Raw genomic sequence first — 21,382 nt, forward strand, 5'->3', positions numbered from 1 at the left:
TATATAATAATAATAATAATTATTATTATTATTTTGCTTACCACTATTAGCAATGCAATGTGTTACTAAACAGCAAATCAAATAACACTCCTCGCCATTCACGATCCCGAACTCGAAATACATGATTTACAGTTCTCTCTGTTAGGGGAAAGCACATTTATTATATTATTCTTTCAAATAACACATTTCACAAGTTACTTCACTTTCAATGTGTAACTTCATATCATCACTAACAATAGTCTTGTTCCGATAGGAAAATATCCCCTCCCCTGCAAAAAAAAGCGTGAACCTTCTTTAGTTGATTAATCGGGTCCAATATTTCAATAAAAGAGGATAAGTCCCTGCACACAAATATTTCAGTAAAAGAGGAAAAGTCCCTCAAACATTGCGAATACCCATTTATGGGCGAAATTTCGTTCCCTTGGAACTTTTTGCTGAAAATTACGGTGTTATGGCATTCACAGAAAGCGTTATATATATATATATATATATATATATATATATATATATATATATATATATATATATATATATATATATATATATATACAGATAGATAGATGATACATACACACACAGAGAAACTTTCGAACTGAAAGTGTTCTTTGTCTCAGAGGGTGATGATCGGCAAGTGCTTCCCACCCTTTTCTTTTCTCGCACCCGTGCTGCGTGAGAGTTAAACCGGGCCTCTTTGCAAAACGTATTGAACAGCCTAACCTAAACACAAGCCTCTCAGTACTCAACGTAGATATAGTAGTCGAGAGGTTTAAGGCATGTAGTGATTGCATTTTAAATGACCATGAGTATGGATTCGAACCCCTCCACTTCCATTTTTTTAAAACTTTTTTTTAGCTACGTCGGAACGTTCAATTTTTATTCTTTACTAATTGCAAATGGCGTTTACATTCAAAAATAAGAGGATTTTTGGTTGGCATTTGTTCGGATTTTCTTCTCTTTCGAAATGAAAACAAGAATAAAAGCAATACGCAAAGACAAAAAGTATTATCAGTATTAAACATTACCAATATAATTGCTACGAAAAACTAAATACGACCTCTTTTACCATCTCTCATGAGCTGTATGCATTATTAACAATTTTTTTAAAAAAATCTCCTTGCAGGGGACTCGAACTGACATCCTTTGCATTTGTAAGCCAGCATCTTTACCACTACACCAAGATCATTGCTTGGTAAACGTTTACTTGTTGGCGTATTTGCTGGTATTTGTATTTTATGTCCCCACTTCGACAATTTTTACTCTTTTTTTCTCCGTTTAGCAGCTGTTTCTGGCTTTCTCTTTCGGTGTCGTCCTTTATTTACACTATGCACTATTTTTATTCACAGCTTGTGCCCCTCTGCAATGTCTTATTCAGATTAGACTTTTCTTCTTGCCCCTCAGTAAACATTTGATTGATTCTCATATTCACCATGGCTGGAGCGCAGGAATGCGACTCAAAAACAGTTGTATATTTACTTTCCTGACAGGCTGTTCAAAACTGTACTTAAATGATAATTGTGATCTTATCTTACTCCTATCTGAAGAAGTCTCTCTGACGATAGACCAGCAATATTCAAGTATACTGCTGTTCCATCATCCACTAAACAGTTTTTCAAATGTAATGTCATGACTGAATCGTCCCCTATGTTCATCACTAACTGTCTCTAAATTCTGTGGAAAGAAGTGCAAATGTGAATTCAGAAAATGTAATTTCAGGGACATGTAACATCCCATAGTTTGGATTCAGTGCATCATATCACTAACAATACTTTCATAACTTGGTGCTTTAGTATTACCAACGAAATTAGAACACACTAACTTGAATGCTTGCCATGCTGCGTTTTCTATGTCCAACAGTGTACATTTAAACTCGCTATCCTTCATGACAGTTCTTATTTGTGGTTCAATGAACACACCTTCGTTTACCTTTGCATCACCTAGTCTTCGGAATTTTGTCTTCAGATGTTTGAAAGCTGACACATCTGATTTAATGCTTGAAAATTTTCATCAAATGGGGGAAGAAAAACAACTTCAGGGTTCAAGAGTAGTTAACGTGATACGTTCTGGATTCCCGCATGATTTCCGCACATAATAGTTAACTCTCCCAATATCTCATTCACACAGAAAGCAACATCATCTGGATGCCTGTGACGATTCCAATAACTTTCAAGTTTTCGCCACTTGAATGTGTTGCAGTATGTCACACATTACCTCGTATATTTCTTTTGTTTGAACAGCATACGCCACTGCGACGCATGGATAAGCATTGTCATAATGGAGCGGCACTGCCTTCAGACTTATCTTACAATGAACAACCGTCATTTTGCTGGATTGTGTTTATGGCCCAACTCTTGAAATAAATCATTAACATTGTTCTAAAACACCCCGAAAAGCAAAATGAAAAATTACTCTGTCATGTTTAAAACGTATAGCCTTAGACATTTTTCTCCAATAAACCCCACTCCTGAAGTCGAGAGGTTTTAAGATTTCCGCTTTTGTTTTCGATAGATTAAAATCCCGTGCCAGATTATTTTAAACTCTTCTTGTGTGATGAGATGTGGCGCACATGAGAGGGATGGTGGCTGAAAGCCGACATCCTCGTTGCCTGTACTTACTTCCTTCTACATCAAATGTACAATAGTAGGGAGCTTTCGGCACAGCTCTTCTCTGTAGGGCACTGGGTGCCAGCTACTCTAAATTAGGATACTGGATGTGATGTTTTGATTTTAAAGAAAAGCCCTTTACATTTATCAAACAAAAGTAAAAAAGATACTTATGTGGTCTCTGGGCTCCCTCCAAACCATTGGCACGACAAATTTTAGCCCATTTTGCTTTTCTTGCATCCAGTTTCGCAACTTCCTAACACAAGAATAGCAACAAATGTAAGATCCCAATCGCTTATGTTGATCCCCTATTCGGCATCCAAAATACAGTTCATATTCTTTTTGGCAAGAGAGGTATGGCTACTTCTTTGACTCTTCAGCGTCAGTTCACCACATATATAACAAAATGAATCAAGGTTACTCTTACACTGACGGGACATTCTGATACGCTGAACACACCTCACTGGCAGAAACCTAACACAGACGTTAAAACTTTACAAACACCTGCAATTGCAAAGCACAACCTTTATGATGCACAGCGCAAAACAGATGGCAATACTTGTTCGTCACGTGTCAGCACGGTCATTGCTATGTAACAAATTTTTCACTATATGATTCAATATACTACATGATTTCTTTTGATTCTAATGCGAAACTGAAAGCGATATCACTACTATCAAGCACTGGAGACAAACCTTTAAACGAATTCACAATTGATTCTTACGTAATACGCGTAATGTATAATTTTTAAAGGAAAACTGTACGTAATACAAGAATCTAACGCAGATTCGTGTTTCTCTTGCAAAAATACATTGGAAAATATATGTAAGCAAATGACAAATTTCGTATCGCCCAGATCTCTCGATTAAACACCGTCAGATTACACCCTGTGAGGAACTCCAAATGTGTAGGTCACGTAGTCACACGCTGGATATGCGAATAAGACTACCTGTGATTTCCTTTGGAAACTCGATCTGCTTGTTTTCCGATTTATTTTACAGCATTGCAGACCATGCTATTACCTATGGCGAGCATTAATCTGTAAATCTGTACGTATTATTATAATAGAAAAAAATCATACTTGGTGCTATTATTGCTTTTATTATTAACGTCTGAAATGTGTAATCACTATCCTTGTAAACACTGTATGAAAATTTCCATAATATCTTCTTAAATGTCACTGATAGCACCTTCAGGTCAATAGACAAAAATATTAAAGATAGTTAATGCTTCCATACTAAGGATCGTTAGGTTTCTCTAAATTATACTGCATTCCTCTGCGCAGTAATGTACGCAAAAGAAAAGGAGGTTCAGGGTTTAACTCACACTTGAGCAAAATATTGTCTAAAAGCAAATATTTACAATATTAAAATATGTATATAAACAGAGGACTTCAAACCCTCCCTCCCTTTTGACGAACTTCTACGTACGCTACTGTCTTTGCATTTATGTGTATCCTATACTTCTCATAGCCCTTAAATTATCGAATTCTAGATTTCCAATTATAATGTTTTCAATCTAAAGTGAAGGAATTTTTTTAATTGAACGACCCATTTGGGCTGTATATTCTTTATGTGCCCAATGTTAAATGAAAATGCAACGTTGCAATTTACCTGTACCCACAACATAAGTGAATGAAGTTACTGTCTTTTACGCTAACGTGTCAATGGCCAGCCCCCATTTCAAAGATGTTCCCATTCACGTTATGTTGTGGGTCCAGGTAAATGGCAACGCTGCATTTTCATTTAACATTGGGCGCATGAAGAGAGTACAGCCCAAACGGCTCGTCCGATTTAAAAAAAAAAAAAAAATCCTTCATTTTAGATTGAAAACATCATATTTAGAGACGGTTTCCCCTCTTACATTTTGTTCTAACTGTGATAATAATAATAATTTGTTATATGTCAGGGGACTTTTGAGACACCCTGTATACATACAGGGTGTCTACTGAGTTTCATTTTCAAAATTCCAATATATTTCCAGTATATTCAGTATAACTATCAGCAAAATTCCTGTACCTAATATAATGATTATTTTAAAGTTCTTTAGGAATAATCACACTCTTGATGATTTCAGGTTTGTAATTGTTTTGCCATCAAAATATATATATATATATATATATAATAATAAATTTAGTTAACCCTGATTATTTGAAATCTAATGATTTTTTTAAACATTTTTAAAGGGCCTCCCAACTCCCCTCACAGCTCTCCACTCCACCAATTCCTTTAAATGTCTAATTACAAAATGTATACAACTCTTGTTTTGGAAAAAATTACAATCTCAATGATACAAAATTGTTCCTAAGACGATTAAAACAATTACAAAAAAGTATTGTTGACAAATTATCAGTTTCATGATTTTTCCAGTATGTTGATCAAAATTCCAGTATATTTCCAGTATTTCCAATATCAAAATTAAATTCCAGTATAATTCAAGTATTTCCAGTATCAGTAGACACCCTGTCATATTATAGATAATACGATACTTGAAGGAGTATTATATACCCATTCAAAACAAATGACCAATAAAATCACGAAATACATTCAATGATACAATAAAAACAACGTTTACATAGAGGAAATCATTTTATTTATAAACATGTAATAAAAAGCAGTACACATTACGTAAATGTCCTACCATGCTGATTCTACATTTCTATTTATTTATAATGTTTCTACATGTTATTAGCTTAATGAAACAGCATTTTACACGAAAAAAAAATGCAAATACGTCAAACAATGAACTCCGTAAAATATGTAGCGTCATATTTTGTTGAATATTTATTCTCCTCCTATCAAGAAACACTTAGGAAATATTAAAATATTCTTTCTTCCTCTACGGACGACTCGTTTTAATTCAAATACTTTTCAACGAGGAAAAACTTAAACTTCTAAGTGCCATTTTCGAAGAATAACATTGGAATATTGTAGGAATTCGTGTCTGCATTAATAATGATGTTAGGATAATCAAAGAAAAATCTTTGAAGATAACCGAATAAATTATGGTACCTTGAAACTAAGTCAATGATATTCTTCAGCAAAGATGTCTTTACTAACTGGATTACCAAATAACCGGAACAGGAGTAATTAATAAAATAATCTGCTTCTCTTTTGCATATGCTGCCAGCAATATTTCATACTTATGTTGAGGAGAATGAGAAGTGAAAAAAGTCTCCCCATTAGTTTCTAACTTCCTAGTTGTGAAGAGTATTCATCCACTCCAGTTCAAAGAACATAATGAAGGTTCATCAGCACCCAATTCAGAAGGTGTGAATCGATGTGTGGATCCTATTTCCTGCTCCCTCACCTTGTTATACCATTAAAGGGCTCTGAAAAACTATGCGCAGGAAATCTGAGATGAAAGTAGTGCTTGAAAGATACAACCACTATTGAATTAAAATTTCTTCGTTTCGGAGGTGTTACAGACCATGTAAATCTAAAATAGTATGAACACTAACACATACAGCAAGCTATACTACATCGTATCGAAATAAGTAAAATATTTTATTCAAATACATTATTGTTACGGTTTTTACGAAAACTGCAAAAGGAACTTCTAAAAGAAGCCCGTACTCAAAGTTAAGATGGAATTCCTTTTGAACTTTTAAGAATCGTCGTACTTAAGTTTTATACGAAATAGATATGCCATCATTATTGATAATGTAATCAGGATTGTACTTCACTGCTGTATTATTTTATTGGAATTATTTTGCCAAAAAAATTTCTTATAATCTCGGACTCATGTTAATTACGACATTTTTGTTTATCTCGAGCAATACTTTCACTTCCCAAACTTCCTGTATATAGTTTTGGCCTTTGAACCCTGATTAAGGCATAACGCGTGTAAGGTCTACATGAACCAATGCATATAAAAATGAACTTACTTGATAGTTTAAAAATAAGTACTTACCTTGTATCTACTTATTTTTAATCTATCAATATGTATCCTATATCGACCATCAGCAAGTATTACATGGAAGTTATCCATCCCATTATACACATACACAGACTATGCAAAATTTCTCTGATCTTAAATTACTTATTAATATCTTAACATCGCTTCTTCTATCTTTCAAATTAACAACACTGTGTTACGTACACATTTTTCTAATATATTTCACGGGTAAGGAAGGCTATATTAATCTTACTATTCCTATAGAATATTAACATTTTTGTATAGTACTGTTATCTATCATATTCTAAATGAAGTAAACTCGTTCTTAAATTGCATCCGAAATGACACATAAATAATACAGTATGTTAATGTAGTACGGGACAATACTAATCAGTGATTCACTTTTAATAGTTTGATTTAGTTGTGTCCAAAAGATTTACAATTTCCTTTAATTATTTGCTTTCAATACAATTTGACTGTTCATATGGCAAGTTGTTACAAAATACTATAACAGCATTAAAATACTGCAAGCAATTAACTCAATGTCCGAAAGCAAATTCCGGACAATTTATCTGATTTGATTCATTACGTTGACCTTGGCAGTTACTATTATTGTTAAAATTCAGTAATCTTATATTCATGGTGCCGTCTGTACATCATATTTTCTCAATAACCAAGAGAGTATTTTTTTTTTCTTTTTTTTCAAATAGCCATAAGGAATTCTATTACCTCCACATTCATATTACAAATTATTTTGCAATTTCAATACTACAATATTCTAAATTCAGTTCTGATTCGAAAATGGCAATTAGTCTAAAGTATTCTAGTGAACCAACAATTAAGACCTTCTGACGGTCTTGGAAAGTCAACAAAACTTTTTTTTTAACAAATGATTCGGACAAACTACGGAAAGAAAAACACATACTGCTTACAGCAATTGTCTGCTATATTTTTTTCTTAAAAAAAAAAGAATGCTAAAAAGAATATACAATTGATTTGGTGCAGGAGCGAGCTGCAATTCCATCCATGTATATATTCTATCAAGTCTCTCCCTTGACCAACTTCATTTGCACGGATAAGGAAAATAGGTATATTCCTAGTGATAGTATTCTCACACACACACTTTATTTGATACTGATGGTTCGCCAGAGTATCTACCTTCATCTCTTCCGACCTTCTGTGGCTGGCTGAAAAATAAATAAAACTAACCGTTAGTTCCTTATACCATCACTAACAAGCATCATTTTAGCAAAGTCAAATGACTGAGTTGTGGAATAATCAAAACGCATTAAACTGAATGAATGAATGAATAAATAAATAAATAAATAAATAAATAAACTGCAAAAATTCTAGCTAATTACTTATAAATACAAAATTTGTTCTGAAGGTGACCAGACTATTACTAGTAAAGTCAATTCATTGCAGATACGAGCAAATAATATTTGAAATACGGTAGGTCCTTTGTGCAGCTACACAGCACTCCCGCTGATGTTTTCATTGTCAATATGCCTTCACGAACTCCTGTTGCAAAGATTTCTTATCAAGGCCTTGGAAAGAGCTTCAGTGCTCACAAATCAATGTCCTTTCGTATCTCTTTACAGTCGGGAAAATAAAAAGAAGTCATACAGAGAAGGTCGCGGATGAAGAGTAGGTACGGCAGCATTGGCGTTTTGTTATTGTTGAGAAGAAACACCCTCGTTATCAATGCAGTGTGATTCGACACATTGTCATGGTGGAGGATCCAGCTGTCGGAAATTCTTGAGACGAACTCGAACGATGCGTTTCCGAAGTCTTGCCACCATATAAACGTAAAAAGCTTCATTCACCGTCGTTCCAGGGGAACAAACTCTTTCTGGATGATCGTTTTCGAATCGTCGAACGAAATGGGCATTATTTTGATAACAGAGTTGCTCATCACAGACTTCTCCGGCGGCATGTTGCGTTTTCGTCTCCAAACTGTGTTTAAAGACCCACGATTTGTCACACGTGATCATACGCTACATAAAATTTGGATCTGTTGCCACACGTTTTAACGATTTGTAACACAATGTCACTCGTATCTATTTGTTGCGGCCGTTCAGAACTTTTGGCATCAACTCTGCAAATGGATTTTGTATGTCCAATGCATTCGTCACAATTTCGTGAACTTGTGTTATCGGCAAGTTTAACTCATTCGCGGTTAACTGTACGCTCATTTGTCGGTCATTGTTCATAAGGTTGCGCACACGATCCACATTTTCGTCCGTAGACGGTCAACCCTCGTTCTGCACCTTCTCTCTCCTCTTTTTGAAGTTCTTATGCCAAGTAAAAATCTAAGCGCTCGTTCCCAAAGTCTGCCTACATGTCAAAAGTTCTGCTCCGAATTTTCCGAATCGCACACAAAATTCAATGGAGTACTGCTACTCGATCGAACCTGCACTTTGCTCGTGGTACGTCAATATTACACTAACTTCACGATGTATTGTGCGAGAAATACGACCAACATATTGAAGGTAATGAGCTATTTTTTATGAACCACGTTTTAGTTTTGTTCAAGATACTACATTTACAGACTTAACTATTCAACTACGTCTCCATTCCTTTAGACGCATTTCTGTACGTTTAAAAATACCTTTTCACTACAACTGTTTTAACGCTAGAAGATACTGATGCACTGTTCATTGTATGCCTTCCATCGCCTAATATCGCTAGCTTCGTATTTTTTTTTTCAAGGACGTTTGTACCACTATCACTGATAGTTTCAGAATAGCCCCCCCTTCCGCTAGTCTTTCAATAAACGGGGAGTGAAAACAGTACTGTGAAAATCTGACAACCCAGAGAAATGTCCCGGGGGAAATTCTCCCTCCGAAATCATTACTTCCCGCAATGCATGGTAAATTTCATTCACAGCTTTCGCAGTGTTCGATATAAAATAATCTCCCTTTCAATATCTGCATTTTGCGTTCAGCCGTCAGTAAGCGTCGGGCCAGTGGCAACGAATTTTTCGATAGTCGAACCTTGAAATTATTTCCTATACTGCACTGTTCTATACCAAGTATTGGTGCAAATATGTACACTGTAATCCATATATTTCTTTTAATATTTGGTCTAGGAATTAATTCGTGCGGTTGGTACGCACACATTGAAGCTGTACATACACAAAATACATAAATACCTTAAGAAAAATATTGTCCATCGCTAGCCACCACTTTCGCCCATCTGTCAGGCAATGTACGGATTCCGTGGCGAAAGAAGTCCTCATCCTTGGAAGCGATCCAGTCAGAGACCCATGTTTCGATATCTTCTGAAGAAGTAAACCGCTGTCCAATCAAATCGTTGTTCGCAATCGAACAAGTAGTAGTCCGAAGGAGCAACGTCTGGTGAATACGGCGGGTGGGGTAAAACTTCCCATCCGACATTTTCTAAATAGGTTTTGACCGGTTTTGCGACATGTGGGCGAGCGTTATCATGTTGAACAATAAGTTTATCATGTCTGTTCTCCCATTCTGTCGTGTTCTGGCCAGAGCTTGCTTCAAACGCATTAATTGTCGTCGATAACGTTCTCCATTCATAGTTTCACCCGGTTGCAGCAGCTCATAGTACACCACACCTTTCATATCCCACCATATGCACAGCATAACCTTTGCACAGTGAATATCTCGTTTTGGTTGTGATGGACCTGGTTCACCTGGTTTCACCCAGGCCTTTCTTCGTTTAGGGTTCTCGTAATGGATCCACTTCTCATCACCCGTAATAATTCGATGCAGAAACCCCTTTCTGCTCTGTCGTTGAAGCAGCAATTCGCAAATGGTTTTTCGTCTTTCAACGTCTCTGTCTTTCAATTCATGTGGAACCCAATGTGACATCTTTTGAATCATTCCCATGGCTTTCAAGCGTTTGGAGACTGTTGTTTGATCAACGCCTAATGCTGCTGCAAGTTGTTCCTGCGTTTGACACGAATCCTGCTCGAGCAATGCTGTCAATTCTTCGTCTTGAATTTTTTTTGGCTGTCCAGCTCGCTCTTGGTCTGCCAAGCCGAAATCACCACTTCTAAACCGTGCAAACCACTTCTGACACGTTCGCTCAGCTAGAGCATGGTCACCATACACTTCCACCAAAATACGATGACTTTCAGTCGCACTTTTCTGCATGTTAAAGTAATGCAGCAGGACACCCCGCAAAAACACTTTATCAGGCACAAATTGCGCCATGTTCACTTAACTACAAACTGGTGTTGTTGACGCTTTAATCCACTGCCCTATACTACGAACGATACGCGATGACAGGGGTTTGCAACACATGTGTGGATACACGGAACTGTGGGACGCTCCGTTCGTTGCGCCATCTCTTGTCCACCCGCACGAATTAATTCCTAGACCAAATATATTTCCATCAACACTTTCCATGTTGCGTTCCGTATAGGCAGTTCCTGGGTGACCACTCCGAGGCACATCTTCAACCCTTTTACTTCCGTCTTTAAAATGTTTTATCTATCTTTTAACACTGGTAGCACCCACACATACATCTATGTACGCGCGCTGAAATCAAGTACGACTTCCAGCAGCAGCAGCAATTTCCTCTATAACAAGGAAGTCAAACAGAGTTCTCAAAATAAAAGATCACTGTTATCCAGTTTCAAACAATTATATACACAGCTAATGACGTAATATTACCTCGATGCATTCACGAGGTCATTACACTGCAATGGTTTACTTCATTTGCATATATTGATTTATTCTGATTGTTTTAGTAAAAACAAATATTCTTACTTACTTTTAGTATGCTCATCGTATAACTGTACGGGAGATTTTTCACTAATATGTACTACTGAATACAAGAATTTCGCAGTTAGCGTATATTGTTGCAAGTAACTTATGTTGACTTAGCTTGCAACTCCAACCTACATATTTAAAAGTAAACAATTGTTTTTTTACAACCCTAGCTAAAGCCCCTTCCTATCGCTCATCCACGCACGATCATTCTGACGGGTTATCAATCTATTGTAATAGTGCAACTATTAACAATAGCGAAACTACTAACTACTCTCTAGCAATTTTTTTAAAAAATGACCCCCGCATTTCTTCTTATGGAAAAGGGGCCTCCGTTAAATTGTTTAAATGTGCGATGTTTCGATTCTTCACATCTTTCTGATTCCAGTTCTCGAAAAGCTCTTATTAAGGCCCCAGGATATCTATCAACCAATTTTTAACTTAAATAGGTCCTTTTTAATTAAATGCCACTTCAGTTGACAATCATTAAAAAATAAAACTGTTTCAGAAGTTTCATTAATTAAATAGTAGGCAATTACATTACTTGATGACTGCGTGATCCAAAGTTCGATTATTAATACACTCCTATGTGTAAGTTAAAGAACACCATAGGAAAGTGAGACAAGTGAAGACTGGAAACCATTGCCTATCTGCAGAATTGAACGTGTGAGTGAGATATCCAAGGACGACACTGAAGGTCATATGATGAGACAGAAATACAGCAAATGGCGACTGTAAGGCATCTACCCATCTTGTCGGTTGAAAATCGGTCCTGTTAAACATTACCAGAAATGTTCAGCATTAGATGTGATCATCCCAAATGATTAAATACAGGTTGTATAGCGTGTTCGCATACTGTGAATGAGGCTATCAAACAGCTCATATGGTAAAGCATCCCACTCTTGCACACATTCGTTCGAAGAATATAGTTATGCCTGGTGGACTTCAGGTTGCAATCAGATGTCCAAGGGCGTCTCAGATATGTTCAATCTGGTTAAGAACCAGGGAGTGTGGTGATCACTTCATATGAACAACACCCTCGAGTTCCAGTTATTCCTCTTTTACCTGCACCCTGAGTTGATGGGGATTATCGTCGATTAGACGAAACCTAGGTCTATATGCACCATGGATGGAAGAATTAAAATATTGCAGAATAACGTTCCAATAGATTCGATTCGTTATAGTAGTATGTGGGAACACATACAGGAATATTCGTACCCCTAACATAATGCCACCCCGGACCATAACCACTACACCGCCACAACGATACAGTTTCACAAAATTGGCGAAATATAGTGCGGATCAGGAACATCATACCTCATAACCAATTTTGTAAAACTATATTCTTAAGATAGTGACGGCGTTACGGTCTGAGGTGGCACCATGTTAGGTGTACGGTTCGGTTAGGTTAGGTCTGCAAGTATTCCCACAGCACTGTGAGTACTGTGCGAATGCTATGTATTGAGACGTTATCCTGCAACAATATATGAGATTCTTCTGTGGTGCATATGGCTCTAGGTTTCGTTTAAGTGACGATAATGCCTATTAATACAAAGCGCAGGGGATAGGAGGAATACCTGGGACTCGAACGATATCATGCATATGGAGTGGTCTCCACGCCATCGGTGCAAATCTGTCTTCAACATTGGGGTAACGGGTAAAACCGTACCCATATATATATATATTAAAACGATGTTCAAAGTATTTATGAAGTTGAAAAACAATGTTGTGGAGGATCGGAGGAGTAGAGTTGTATTAACATTGAAAGGCGGAAGGATTTGAGGCTTATTCTGGGAGGTGTGGGAAATGAGACTCATATTACGGTAGATGAATCTGATTTTTGAGGTGAACCTGTTGTATATTACACAGCAAGGGATATCAATTTCATCTCACTTTCCTTTGTGGCAGAAGAACACAAATCATCACATTTCTCCCCAAAAGACACATTTCAAATCGGATTATTGGGGGCGACAGTCTCCCCAGTTCCAAGATTGGAGGGCATGTCCCCCGGGATTTGCGCCAGTGCTCCACGCTCCCAAATTGTTAATCCAACTGAACGTGTCTTCGACGCTCTTGGACGAATGTCTGCGCAAGAGTAGGATGCATTACCATATAAAGCTCTAGGTGGCTTTATCCACAGTATTGTGCAACCTGAAACCTTTAACATTGTGCAACCTGTATAGCCGTTAGGGGTGATCACATACAACACTGAACGTTTCTGGCGCTTCGAAACGGGAGAGTTGTGCAACTGGCAGGATAAATCCGCATATGGTAGGTACCTTATAGTCGCCATTTGCTGTGGGCCTGTGTCATATGGCCTTCAGTGTGGTCCCCAGGTATCTCTGTCACACGTTCAATTCCATAGATAATCATCAGTCTTCATTCGTGGAGACAAGTGCATTAAAATTCCATCTTTGGATCACTCTGTCATCTAATAATAGACTTATTCTATCTGATTAATGAAGCATCTTTTTTCATGATTTGTTAAATCAAAGTGATCAGAAAAAGAACTATGTTAAGTTAAAAAGATTGGTAGGAAACACTATTTATGGTCTTGATAAGAACTTTTCGGGGTTATGTCTGTTACGACTTATGTCCAGAAAGTTGTGAACACTAAAATATCGCGTATTTAAGCAACTTAACGAAAACAGCTTTTTTCATAAGAAAAGTGCGGGGTCCTTTAATGAAACTCCCGCGAACATTAAAATCTCATATTGCAGTTCATAATTACCAGTGTTAGAAAAGAAATCTTTCTTTACTCATTTGCTGCGCATTAAATAAATAAATAAAAACAAATTAGGATAACCTTTAACATTTGAAATATGTAGTACTGTTCAGTCTGAAAACAGAAAATTCCTTTATTTTCAACCTGACACAACCTATCACTAAGATTGAGACAAGTGCCAACAGATCGGTCATACCATCTTCCGAATGTTAATGAGATGGCTCGACGTTTAACGATACGAAGAGAGCTCGAGGTAAGAAAGTTTCTCGAAATCTGTGAAAATTACGAAAACCTCACATAACTCTACTGGGCCACTGCTGCAGAAACAAAGTCTCTTCACAGGATTTTAGTCTGTGCTAAGCCAATCATTCTATATTATTATTTATTCATATACCAAAGATCCTTGCTCTATTATCTTCCCATTTTTTTTGATCTACTCAAAGGTCTCTTTACCCTAGGCTTCTTAAGTGCGACTCGATACCCCGCGAGCAATATGCTTTCCCAATTTCAGATATCTCGTCTTTACAGAAGGTTGCTGGGGACATAGGACTGATTTTCAATGATACCTTACAAGAAACCTCACCGTCACCACCGATGTTGTTCTATTGGATCCCCAGCATTATGGACTGTCCAAAACATTGAAGTTTCCATTAAAGAAAATTCCAGCGAAGAGTACGCAAGCAAACTCGATCCCATTCCTGCCTGCAAGCTTTCCAGAGACCAGCGAGGTTGCGCAGACGGCAATGTTGGAGGCATCATTTCAACAGGTTAAAGCTGCACAAATCCATTGGACTGGCATTTCACAGGAATGTCTCCACACGGAGTGACATCAATTCCTAATTCACGTTCCATTTTCTGATTTAAAAAAAAAAAAAAAAAAAAACCGCAGAGAAATTCTGAAGTCATGAATTGAAGCCTTGTCCATACCTGATTGGCGTTCACATCGTACAATTATGGGATGTCGATATGGAAGACAAATGTAATAATGGATTCCTGGAAGTACTTTGCATTCACTTTCGCGTTTTTATCACCCTTGCGTACTAGCACTTTCCCCGACAGTGGGAAGTCGTAGTGGCCTTTGGAACCCCTGTCGCAATATGTCAACGGCCGATAATGACCACGGGCCGCGAGATGGATGTATATTTCATCCATTATAATAACTATCCGCCATTTGGACCCCGGTAGGTGCTTTTCATAGAGTTTCCTGCAGTTCGTTTTTCGGTGCGGGAGCAGGTCGTATACGCTGATCTTACAGAGGCACCTCAGCCGACGTTATATACGAATGGCTGTGTTCCCAATCGAAGGTGCCAAAGTGAATCCATTGACCCATCGCACCTTGGGACAGTGGATCTTCTTGGCACACCAATCGGCGGATACCAGCAGCACTGCGAGTGTCACTTTCATTGGAATCCTTTTCCTGTTGCTTTTCATGGGCGACTGTTTTGCCACGGGCTTCTGGTTTGAATAAAACGAGCCAGAACAGTTTTCCCAGTAGTCATCCCGAGTGTGAACCCATCCTACCAACGCTGTTTCACTATGTGTACGTAAGGAAAACGAACATTGAAAAAGACCTCATACACAATACTACTCACGGTAGCAGGCTTGTCGTTCTAGCTTCGTTTCCCAGATGGTACCATGGCGTTCCTAATTCGATGCGATATAATCTTATAACTTTCTGTATTATGTCTGATATGCAGCGGTCTCTGCTGTTACAAGGCTTGGAGTTTTGTAAACTTCTAAATTTTACGAACTTTTTCGCGCTAAGTATTATTCTCAAGAGATTAGTTTTGGAAATAGTATGTCAATTCTCTGTGCGTTTGCCATGAACTTTCACACTCATGCAGCACGACCAGCAACTATGCTTCTACGAATGTTTACTGATATTAGGCGCAACAGTGAAATACTTCGTCGAGAACAATAATATGCGTTTCCTACCATTAATGTTCTTTTTATTTCCTTTTCGATCATTCTTATTTCTTAACACTCTTGATAAGAAGTTATTCATTCCCTCTACTATTATTACTGTTTCCATTGATACTACCTAAGGTTGTTATCATGACTTAAGACTTACTTCTCTATACACTGCTACAAGAGGAGTCGCGTTTACCTACATTATCTCCTATCAATTCTATTTCGGTTAAGTATAGAGGGAATTAAATCAGTCTATTCAGTAGCTGAGATGTCCCAACTCGTAAGCCCAGCTCGTTGCTCAATAACTAAGTGCTATAAGTGGACAGCGAGGTGAAGTCTGACTGAAGCAGCCCCACTAAGGGAAGTGACCCGAGCCGAATGAGGTAAATGGTTGCAAGCCTTATTGAGAACACTGACCTCAGCTCATGATCCCCAATTGCAAAACAATACATCTCTGTAAGTAGTAGTCCTGTTTTACTATCTTTCATTTCACATATTCTAAAGCGTGAAATGTAATGTAAGTCATTTCCTTGTTTCATACAGTTAACTCCTGAAGAAGGACACTTTCCTTCCTGTTAAAACTTTAATTCTTATTTTAATATACGAGGAGCTGTGAAAAAATCTCCCGGAATTTTGTTGTAGCTCTTTATTACCACAATTTAAGTATACATTTATTTAATCGCCTTCGAAACACACACACACACACGTTTGTTTCACCGCTCCTTCGATTTGTGGAAGCACCGACGAAAGTCCTCTTTCAGTATCTTCCGAAATTCAGGCTTCGCATTTGTTTTGATCTCTTCTGCGTTGGCGAAACGGAAAAGAACCATTTTTGCTTTGGGAAGAGCCAAACAAACTGTCTTTAAAGCTATCAAAGTCTCTGAAGCAGATTTTCCTCAATTTGCACATGAACTTGTTTGCGTGTTGCTCGATTTGTGAAATTACACTAACTGATCATCATACACTACTTCGTTCAGTTAAGTTACTCGTACCCTGCCATATATAACGTGTTAATACTTGTCAAATTCATAATTAGGCAACCTAAGGAGTGTACTGTACAAAATTCATTGTGAATGCATCACAAATGTCAAAACTAAAACATGCCGGGAACTTTTCGACTACCCTTCGTAAAGTAGTTGCTGCGCACAAATATTAATGCTCAAATCTAAATACGGTTACGGTTCTTGTTATGTTCAGTATCATTATCCATTGTGAAATAAAGTGAAAGAATACCATTTAATCTGCAATTAAATCGTCACAATATACTGCTCTAGAAATAAATATTACTGCTAGCGAAGACTCTTGTTCTAGTTTAAAATAATTAAACTGAAACAATACAATTTTTAATTGCAATTAAAACTTCTCAATAGTTTTAAATCTGCAATTTATTTACATGCTAGTGGTATTTATTAGCGTTAGGCACGCAACTACCGACACTTGTTAGCATGACACACTGACATATTTGTCTTTTATAAATATGATATGACTTCCCGGAATTTACCATTTTTCGAAATTCCGAGTTCTTGCAACATATACAGTCCTTTTCTATTCACACCACATAGACCCTTAAAGTCTACGAATAGTTTGGTTAATGGTACAGTCATATTCCCACTTTTTCACTATATCTGACCTAAGACATCTAAAACCACATCGATGCTCTCTCCATCATTTTATCTGGATACAAGCCTAATTTTTCCGGTAAGACCAAGATCGCAGTGTCTTTCTTCAATAGTAACAGTTATTTTTGTCGCTTTTCTTAAATATGGGCATTTTTACATATATACAAAGGATGTTCAAAAAGTTTTGCACAGTGGTCTCTTAATTTATTTGTTGCAGAAGAAGAATGAAATTTTTTGTGAACATACTTGGAACATTTAGTTAAGTTGGTATATAAAAGTATTTTCTTTTATTTACAGGTGAGCCATAATGGACCGTGAACTAGATGTCAGGTTGCGACAACGGTCGGTGAACGACAACGAAGTTTCTTTTCAACAGGGACGATGACTGCCCCATCAATTCACAGGATGTTGCTCCCTGTTTATGGGGAGGACACATTGGATCGCAGCAGTATCCAGCGGTGGTTGCAGTGGTTTAAAGAAGGTGATTTCTCTCTACTGAACAATCCATGATGCGGTAGATCATCGACGGTAGTGAGTGATGTGAATAAGGAGACCATTAATCAAATCATCCAAAATGACATGTGTGACGACACGACAGCTTGCTGAAATGACTAGTTTATCACTGGGTAGTGTGGTATCGGTGGTACAGTCACTAGGGTACAGAAAAATCTGTGCACGTTGCGTGCCTAGATTATTGACAAGAGAAATGAAAAATATAAGGAAGGATGTGTGCGAGGGTCTCATGGCGATTTTTACTGAAGAGTGGAAACAGTGTTTTGACGGCGTCATTACCCAGGATGAAACATGGTTCTTTTTGTCCAAACCTGAGAGCAAAACACGTCTGAAGGCTCACCTGCGCGGTAGAACATTTGATAGTGAGAAAGACCTTATTTCCTGTGTCAAGTGATGGTATAAAAGTCAATCCCCAGAATTTTACCAAAGTACATTTTCATCATGGAAAGAATGTTGGACCAGATGCGTCACAGCTGATGGAGGCTACATTGAGTAACCTCAGTGTCTAGCTAAATGTTCCAAGTATGTTCACAAAAAATTTCATTTTCTTCCTGCAACAAATAAATAATAATAAAAAAAAAATAAATAAATAAAAATAAAAAATAGAGACCACTGTGCAAAACTTTTTGAATACCCTTTGTATAGCTATCTTATCTATCTATCTAAACTTACTAAATAACTCTATGGCCTATTGAACCCGGAGGTTCAATGCCGCGTTCACAAAAGCTCTCCACTGACTTCTATCCTTAGCCAATTGGATTCAGTTTCTGCTTTGTATTGCTATCTCTACGAGATCCATCTTAATATTGTCCTCCCATCTGCGCCTAGGTCTTCCTAATGGTCGTTTTCCGATTGGTCTTCCAGTCAAGACTTTGAAAGTGTTTCTACTTTCTTCCATTCTAGCTACATGACCCCCGCCCACCTAAGCCTCCTAGACTTGACGACCCTAACAATGTTGGGTAAACCGTATAAATTATGTAGTTTCTCGTTATGAAGTTTCCGCCATTCCCCATTCCCGTTCCTCTTGGGTCCGAATATTCGTCTCAGGATCTTGTTCTCAAATACTTTCAGTCTATGTTCTTCCCTCAGAGTAAGCGACCATGTTTCGCAACCATACGGACCAACAGGCATGATTATCGTTTTATATATTTTAAGCTTCAAATTCCTCGACAGAATTCGTGACGACAAGAGATTTTGAACTGAATATGATTTCTTAATTTCTTCGTGAATATGATTTTCGTCTGTTAATATTGATCCTAGATATTTGAAACTACCCACTTTATCAAAAGTATTATTTAATATTTTAACGGATCCATAATTTGCCGTATTACGGTCAGAAATGTATTCCATGCATTTAGTTTTCTCTGCATTTACTTTTAAACCCATATCCCTGCAAGCGTTTAATAAGATCTCTGCATTTCTTTCTATTGTTCTCCTATCATCCCCTATTAAATTTACATCATCAGCATATGCCATAACCTGATAAATACCATTCAAAGCGAGATAACAAAATTAAATAATAATGGCGACAACGCATCTCCTTGTTTCAGGCCATTTTCGACGTGAAAGCTCGTGGACAAAAATTTTTCTACCCGGACTTTACTTTGGGATTCATTTAAACATATCTTAATTAATCTAATTAGCTTTCTCGGTATTCCAAGTTCTGTAAGAACGTTGTATAATGTTTCTCTTCTAACCGAGTCGTACGCCTTTCTAAAATCAATAAATAGTTGATGTACCGGGAAACTGTATTCTCACTTTTTTTCGAGTATTTGGCTAATGGTAAATATTTGGTCGATAGTTGATCGCTTTCGTCTAAATCCGCACTGATCATCTCCAATAATTTCATCTGCGTATGGAGTCAATCTTGCTAATAGAATATTTGAAAGGATTTTATAAGATGTTGACAGAAGAGAAATGCCTCGATAATTAGTACAGTCAGTTTTGTCGCCTTTCTTGTGAATTGGAACAATGATTGATTCTTTCCACTCCTGTGGCAATTCTTCCTTGTTCCAGATAAGGAGAATGAGTTTGTGTATCTTGTTCCATAATTTTTCGCCTCCAGCTAAAATTAACTCAGCCGGAATTTCATCTACACTCGGAGATTTTTTTTTTTTTTTTTTTTTTTTTAATTTCTTTATAGCGGTTTCTACTTCTATTCGGTTGGTTTCTGGAATATACGGTTCTGCGGTGTGCATCTCTTTCTCCACCCACATTTGTTTTCTGCACGCGTGTTCAGCAAATCGTCAAAGAAATCTTTCCATCTATTTAAGATGCTATCCGTATCAGTGAGAACTGTACCGTCAGCTTTCTTTAATATATAAGCACGAGATTGACAGCCTTTCTTAAATTCGCTGATCTCCTTATACATGTCCCGAATGTTTTTATTTTTACTATTATCTTCAAGTTCCTTAATTTTAGCTTTCAAAAAATCGTGTTTCTTTGTTCTAAAAGTTTTAGAAGTTTCCCGCCTGATATCTGCGAAATTTTGTGTAAGTTATTTCATTCGGATTTTGTAGCCAGCGAAATTTTGCCTGCTTTCTCTTCTCTACTAGTTTAATGTATTCCTGGTCGAGCCATGGTTTGTTCTTACGTATTTCCGCGTGCCCAATTTTTCTTTTACTGAAATTGTAATGTTATCTCTAATTTCAATCTAAGTATCCTCAACACTAGTGCACTCCGAATCTTCTAAAACCGAGAATCTATTCGAAACTTCAATCTGGTATTCCTCTCTTACCTGGCTCTCTTCTAATTTCTTTGAATTAAATCTCTCCGTTTTCGGACATTGAATATTACATTTATGCAACGATAATCTCTCTCTTATCGCTGCTACCAGGTAGTGATCAGTGTCATAATCAGCCCCTCTAAACAACCAGACATCAATTATGTTAGATTGCCTTCTATCTACTAAAACGTAGTCAATTTGATTATGTGTTTTTCCGTCTGGTGAAGTCCAAGTGAACGTCGTGATGTGGGAATTTTGTACTCTTCAATTCATGAGTCTAACACCGTTGTCATTACTTTCCTTATGCAGATTTTCGTTTATAATCGGTTTGAAAATATCCTCTCGTCCTACCTTCGCATTGAAATCCCCTAATAGAATTTTCGTATGGTATCGCGGGAGTTGGTCAAATATCCGTTCCACTTCTTCGTAAAAACTATCTTTTGTATCGTCACCCTTATCTTCAGTTGGATCATGTACATTTAAAACAATAATATCACACCACCGTCCCTTAAGAGTAATAAAAGAAAGTCTGTCAGTAACAAATTCAACCCGTTTAATTGCTGGTAATATTCGTTTGTGAACGAAAAGCCCTGTTCCTAACTGGTGATTTTTATTTTCTCCCCCGTAAAAGAATGTAAAATTTC

At 37.2% G+C, this 21,382-nt stretch overlaps 1 protein-coding gene across 1 annotated transcript in view; it reads right to left on the bottom strand.

Moving 5' to 3' along the window:
* Positions 1-5,169: 5,169 nt before the first annotated feature.
* Positions 5,170-21,382, bottom strand: part of Jasper (JIL-1 anchoring and stabilizing protein) — a 157,945-nt gene continuing 141,732 nt past the window's right edge. The window contains exon 15 of the mRNA XM_081735595.1: positions 5,170-7,684. Coding sequence (XP_081591721.1) covers positions 7,658-7,684 — 27 coding nt within the window. The 3' untranslated portion in view covers positions 5,170-7,657. The remainder of the gene's footprint in view (positions 7,685-21,382) is intronic.

This window comes from Thermobia domestica, chromosome 13 (assembly GCF_964235325.1).
Source record: "Thermobia domestica chromosome 13, izTheDome1.hap1.1, whole genome shotgun sequence".
Taxonomy (NCBI): Eukaryota; Metazoa; Arthropoda; class Insecta; order Zygentoma; family Lepismatidae; genus Thermobia; species Thermobia domestica.